This window comes from Sinocyclocheilus rhinocerous, unplaced genomic scaffold (assembly GCF_001515625.1).
Source record: "Sinocyclocheilus rhinocerous isolate Xijiao unplaced genomic scaffold, SAMN03320098_v1.1 scaffold834, whole genome shotgun sequence".
Classification (NCBI taxonomy): domain Eukaryota; kingdom Metazoa; phylum Chordata; class Actinopteri; order Cypriniformes; family Cyprinidae; genus Sinocyclocheilus; species Sinocyclocheilus rhinocerous.
In genome coordinates, this window is record NW_015645089.1 from 1,774,728 (window position 1) to 1,781,853 (window position 7,126).

At 35.9% G+C, this 7,126-nt stretch overlaps 1 protein-coding gene across 1 annotated transcript in view; it reads left to right on the plus strand.

The window, feature by feature from the left end:
• LOC107705801 (beta-1,4-N-acetylgalactosaminyltransferase 3-like) overlaps positions 1–7,126 on the plus strand; it is a 24,204-nt gene that overhangs the window by 14,567 nt on the left and 2,511 nt on the right. Inside the window, exons 11-19 of the mRNA XM_016509258.1 lie at positions 291–400; positions 494–594; positions 1,111–1,178; positions 1,540–2,989; positions 3,836–4,089; positions 4,237–4,390; positions 4,605–4,677; positions 4,835–4,988; positions 5,262–5,388. Coding sequence (XP_016364744.1) covers positions 291–400; positions 494–594; positions 1,111–1,178; positions 1,540–2,989; positions 3,836–4,089; positions 4,237–4,390; positions 4,605–4,677; positions 4,835–4,988; positions 5,262–5,388 — 2,491 coding nt within the window. The remainder of the gene's footprint in view (positions 1–290; positions 401–493; positions 595–1,110; positions 1,179–1,539; positions 2,990–3,835; positions 4,090–4,236; positions 4,391–4,604; positions 4,678–4,834; positions 4,989–5,261; positions 5,389–7,126) is intronic.

Genomic DNA, 7,126 nt, shown 5'->3' on the forward strand with positions numbered 1-7,126 from the left:
TATATATATATATATGGAATTAAAATTTTGGTTTGGAGTTAGATTATTTGAACACATTAAATAATACTATTTATTTACAAAATAATGCTAGTTATTTAAAAATAATAATTGATTAATTTCAAGAAAAACTGCATTAGATGCTTCAGTTTATAGAATTAATTAGAATTAATTAATAGAATTAATTACGTATTAATATATTTAATTGTTATTATTGTTAATAATAAATCTTAATAATAATAGTAATGAAGTGTTATAATGTTGTCCTTGTTTGTGTGTATTTGTATGTGTAGTTCCATTATTGGACAGGGCGCGTTTGCAGGGAGTTTTACCTGACTGTATTTATAACCCCAGCTACATCATAAAGGGATATCCTCTAATACGCTACCAGGGCCTGCAGTTTGTAAGTGTACACAGTTAGAAAACTAATAAAAAACTGAAGTGAATGTTGTTGTGCCTATGCGTTTGTGATCTTGATCCATCTAATCTGATGCAGGTGCACCTGACGTACGTGTATCCTAATGACTACACACGGCTCACACACATGGAGAGCGATAACAAATGTTTCTACCGTGGGAATCCATACTACCTGGAAAGGTAGACACACAAATACTGTACACCACCGTTCATATGCTTGGGGTTGGTGTGGCTTTTTAATGTTTTTGAAAAAAGTCTCTTATGCTCGCCAAGGCTGGATTTATTTGATTAAAATACAAGAACAACAGTAATATTGTGAAATATTTTCTTTTTGAATATATTTTCTTTTTTAAATATATTTTGAGATATAATTCATTCCTGTGATGCAAAGCTGAATGTCCAACAGCCATTACTCCAGTCTTTAGTCACATGATCCTTCAGTAATATGCTGTTTTATTTGAACATCATTTGAAATAGAAATGTTTTGCAAAATTATAAATGTTTACTGTCACTTTTGATCAATTTAATGCATCCTTGCTGAATCAAAGTATTCATTTCTTTAAATAAAATCTTACTGACCCCAAATTTTTGAACGGTCGTGTACAGTCTGTAGATTAGCAACATCACACCCACTAATCTATCTCTCTTTGGGGCACCTTGTGTATTATGATCTCAAATCAAATCATTTCATTTTAGATACGGCTTCTCAAACTACATTCAACTGGATTTGCCTGAAAATGAGGAGATAGTCATCAAATACAAAGGTACAGCAAACAATGAGTGCTTTTAAAATGAAGGACAACATTTAAACAACATTCACAATGCATTTAACTTCCTTAATGCAACAGAAATATTTTGCAGGAAATAATGATCAGGGCTTAATTTGATGAAATTTTGAAAACAATTATTATTAAAAATGTATAATGATGAATTGTGTGCAATAAGATTAAAGATTAGATTAGAATAATTAGATTACAATAAGTAAATTTATTAAAACATGGTCAATTTTGTTATCTTCAACTCCAACAGCTTGATGGTTCAGAACTTAAATCACTCTGAAAGGAAGTGTTTATTCATTCATTCCCCATTTCAAAACACTTAATGCCTGTCTTTGTCTTCTTGTAGGAGATGGCATGCTAGGAAGAGCCATGTACCTGGGCAGAGATGAAGATGAGGGCTTTCAGAAAGCTGGAAAGTATGAGGAGAAGCACCAAATGAAAGCTATGGAGAAGAACAAGGTTCTCCCGGATTTTGATGATTATTCAATGCAGAGACGCCGTAAACTGTTTTCTGTTCAGAAACATGGCAGAATCAGAAAAAAGAGGGAAGACTGGGAACTAGACAACAGATTTCAACAGATGGACCAAGAAAACCTACCTAAGGAAATCCAAAAACCGCCTGAAGAACCACAGAACCACCCAGAGGAACCACAGCAGCAACCAAGAAAGAAGAAGAAAAGGAGACGTCCTGAACAAATCCAACAGGACCAACACTACCTCCAAAACCCACCTTCTGAGGTGAAGAACTATGACCAGGGAAAAGAAAAAGACTCACAGAATAACGTCATGGAGAACATACCTGACCAGCAGAATCCAGGACCAGCTCAAAGAGAAGATCACTTGAGGTCAGAGGTGAAACATCAAGTGGACCAATCGCTTAATAAGGATGGAAGAATTGAGCTCCACCAACATAAAGCCAAATACCGCAACAGTAGTGATGGAAATCCAAATCTTGCTGCAGTTGGAGACAGAAATATTCCCGTGGAGAACATACGAGAAGAAGCCAATGAATTGAAGCAAAGATCAGTGACCAACCCTGCCATGTTTGATGAGGACCAGAGGGAACGTCATGACCTTGTGAATCGGATGGGTAAACGAAAAGTCTATCTAGGAGAACATGTGGACAAGGCACCCAAGAACTCATTAGATGAGGTGAAAGTAAAGAAGGCAAAGCTGAAGAACACTGCAGATGAACTGCCATCCTTGAATGGGAATGAAGTCAAAGCTGAACCGATGAAGAGGCTCAAACACCCAAAACATAAAGCAGATGAAGCCGTGCATGGTTTGCAGGACAACCCCGAAAAGGCTGTAGTAGATGACAACAATATTCCCATCAAGCACAAAGATGTGGCTCCTCATCTCCAAATTACCCAACATCCACACCAAAACTCATTGTATAACGAGACCAATGAGCGTAAGGCGTTGGTCATCGGGGCTCCATCTAACAAAGAATATAACAACCACTGGGGTCACATGAATGACAGCAAAAAGGAAAAGGAGATTCAGGATAATGCGATACATATAGAAGAGGTTGAAGATGGAGGAGATGAAGAAGACTCTTGGGTGAATCAGGGTTTCTCGGAGGAAGAAGACTATGACCTCCTCAATAGGGCTGTGTTTGACGTGGAAGTCAAGTGGTCTCAGACGTTCCAGGCCAAACCCCTAGATCTGCATGCCTTGCGCTCCGACTGGATCGATCTGAAGTGTAATGTGTCTGGAAACCTGCTGCTTGAGGAATCAGAAGCGTTGTCTGTAGTGGAAGCTTTCATGAAGAAACTAAACAGGAAATTTCCAAGGTAGGCCAACTGTTATAATGAATCAAATCAGCAATTTATTCACTCTATGAGCTGCGTTTGGAATGGAATACTACCATACTGAATAATACACAGTTTATACAGCATACTGCATGTGATTTTATTGAAAATATATTAATCTTTACCATACTGAATAATACAGTTTATACAGCATACTGCATGTGATTTTATTGAAAATATATTAATCTGCATCAAAAGGTTAGTTTTTTTATTAATACTTTTATTTCATTTCATTTTATTTCATACTTTTATTTTATTTCATTTCAAATAAATGCTGTTCTTTCATAAAAGAATCCTGAAAAATAAACAAAAATATTAAGCAGCTTAGCTGTTTTTAACATTGAGAATAAGAAATATTTTTGAGCAGCAAACCGGCATATTCTGAAGTAATGATGCTGAAAATTCACCTTTGCATCACAGGAATAAATTACATTTCAAAATATATTACAATAGAAAATGGGTATTTGAAATTGTCATATGTCATAATAATACTGTTTAACTGTATCAAATGTAAAAAAATGTTGCGACCCAAAATTTGGAGCTGTAGTGTGTGCTATTTTATTTTATTATTTCCTAAATATACCATTTTAAATGGTATGCAGTATGTCTCTGATCATTTTGCATGCTGATCAAAAGTATTAGTTCAGATAGTATTTTCAGATTCGCCGTCATAATGGAAATTAGTCACGCAGTATGCTCTAGTTCTATAATATTGCATAAATACAGAAAATCAGTGCACAGTAAAAATGGTATGTACTGTATAGTATGGTATTATGCCATTCTGAACATTTTAATTCATCTCTGACATTAACTGGTATGTGTGTGTAGGCAGTTCTCTCTAGAGCGTATTGTGAACATTGAGAAGAAGCCTGATTATAATCGTGGCAGTAGATATATACTGGAACTGGACTTGCAGGAGGCTTCAGGACACCACCTGCGCCTGGTTCAGTACATCTATGTGAAAAGGACTGAAGATCGGGGTTTTCACAAAAAGCAAAAGGCTCAGGACACAGAACTTAAACTTTGCAATCCATATAGCTTCTACTGGAACCCGACTGCTACTGTCCACTTCATCGTCCCAGGTAGCACTCTCATATAGAGTTTTATTCAAGATGCTTTCTTACAAACCCTGGTGAAGAAAATGACTTGTGCACGTTTCTGAGTAGACTGCATGAAACCTCTTCATAAGGCACTGTGTGTGTGTGTGTGTGTGTGTGTGTATGAACCAGTGAAGAACCAGGCCCGTTGGGTGCAGCAGTTTATTTCAGACATGGAGGAGATGTACCGCACCACTGGAGATCAAAACTTCAACGTCATCATTACTGACTATGAAAGCACTGATATGAACATAGAACAAGCACTACAGAACTCTTATTTACCCAGGTACATTTACAGGTTTATAAATACACACTTAGTAGAGTGATCCTTCATGAGTTAGATTTCATGATCATATGGCACATTCTTTAGCTATCATATTTCTTTCTTAAAGGGGTCATATGATGCGATTTCAAGTTTTCCTTTCTTAAAGTCACTTTACTACAGCTTTGTAAAACGAGACCCCACTTTGAGTTCCTTTCTATTGTGTATCCCAATTCAGGTATCAGTACCTCAGGTTAAGTGGAAACTTTGAGAGATCAGCAGGACTGCAGGCAGGAATAGACCTCATTTCTGTAAGTTTAAGACAAAAGCACGCACCGTGCTTACACAAAAAAGGCTTAAATACTTGTTCAAAACATGGCAGGATCTTCAGTGAAAAAGAAGCCAGAACTAATGCAAGATGATGGATGTCACTCAGTTGCAGCTTATAAAGGTCTGTCTCTTTCTCAGGATGATCACAGCATTGTGTTTCTTTGTGACCTGCACATTCATTTCCCTCCTGGCTTCATCGACACTATGAGAAAACACTGTGTGGAGAGACACATGGCCTTTGCTCCGATTGTCATGAGACTGAACTGTGGCGCTACACCCCTGGAGCCTGATGGTACAGTCTTGCAAACACAAAATAACCTGATAGCACCATCATATACAACATAGAATTAGATTACTGTATATCAACACGTACACTATTTTTCAAAAGTTTGGGGTTCATAAGATTTTTTAAATGTTTTTGAAAGAAAGCTGAATTTTCAGCAGTCATTACCCCGTCTTCAGTGTCACATGATCTTTCAGAAATCATTCTATTGGTGATTTAGTGCTCAAAAAAACATTTCTTATTGTTATCAATGTTGAAAACAGTTGTGTTGGTAATGTGCAGGTTACTGGGAGGTCAATGGCTTTGGTCTTCTGGGTATTTATAAATCAGACCTGGACTCCATTGGGGGCATGAACACCAAAGAATTCACTGACCGCTGGGGTGGAGAGGACTGGGAACTACTGGACAGGTCAGTCATGAGACAATACACTAATATCATAAAACATTAATCATTTATTAGCTTGATCTCAAAGTCAGTATCCTTTTCTTTAAACTGTACATTATGATGTTGTGATTCCTAAACTCACTGGCAGCATTTAAAATGATTGGTTTTTAGATTTTATAAAATTAAAACTGAATATATAATAGATTTTTTTATAGTATAAACTTTTTATAGTGTGGTCCTTAGAGAACCAAAATGTCCATGCCAAAAAATTGTCATGAAAATTGTAAGCTTACATTTGTTCTCATTATAATGAAGACACTTGGTTGATTATTGCTGAAGTAAAAAAAATAAAAGTTAGAGGTTTTAGTTTATGAAAATTATTTATGAGCTAATTTTTTAAAATATATATATTTTAAAAAAACATGTTGAACTAAAAAAATTGCTAGAAAATCAAATCCATAAAAGTTGTGTTCCAAATTTGAGGTTGATATGTCAAAAAATGAGCTTTTAATAAGATTTTGTTTGGGCGCAGTACCGAAGTTTTTCCATTAGATTGCCAACAAAGCTGGTGGGATTTGTGATTTGCAGTACAGTATAATTGTTCTCTATCAAGCATTACAGTAGTACACACATGCAAACCACACTCTGACATCCATACCCACACACTCAAGCAATTTATCCAATTGGCTCTAAAATACAGCAAAAACAGAAAGAACAAAAAAGTGAGAATTTGCTTTATAGGCCAAACCTGAGAAAATGGCACCATTTACCGTATTGACCCGAATATAAGACAATGTTTTTTTCTTGGAAATACATCTGAAAAAACGCGGTAGTCTTATATTCAGGGTCTAGACTTTGACATGTCAATAATACACCCACAACAATAGGTGGCGCCAAATACGCATAAAACGAGTGTGCCATGAAATACGTAATGTAATGCGTGTTGTAAAGATCGCCAGTAAAAACAAAAGAAAAAGAAAACCTTACAGCTGCATGAATCCTGACTGTCACGTTAGCATGATGGGACCAAACTCCCTTTGTGATTTTAAAACGTAAGACAGTACCCAGATTTAATTACACCAATTCCAATATTACTCAAGATCATAAGACTCACAGAAATTCTACTAATAATTGCTAAGAAGTGCATTGCAATGAAGTGGAAATCTGATACTGTTATTCCCATAAGTCTATGGTTATCTGAGGTTAATAACTGTATACCCTTGGAAAAATTAACATACTGGCTAAGAAATAAAAGTAAAGTATTTTATAAAATTTGGCAACCCCTTTTCCGTTATATGGAAGACACTTCAATAGACCGGATGGATTCTCTTTTCGAGTGAGGTTTTACACAGTAATAACTATGATATCCTGTATCATCCCTCGTCTTATATTCGGGCCAATACGGTAGTAAAAAAAAAATTTAGTAAAAATTTACATTTTGAAGCTTTGTCAACAGAATGAAAGCCTGATAACAAAGATTGCATTGTTCTATAGTTAAATGGCCCTGGGTCCAAAAATTGCTATTTTAATGGGTTCAGTGGGGACATTTTTGTGTACCTAATGTAATATAGATTTGGTGAAATATTAAAGGGGTCATTTGATGTTGCTAAAAAGAACATTATTTTGTGTATTTGGTGTAGTGAAATGTGTTTATGCGGTTTAAGGTTAAAAAAAAACACATTAATTTCCACATACTGTACATTATTGTTTCTCCTCTATGCCCCGCCTTTTTGAAACGCGTCGATTTTTACAAAGCTCATCG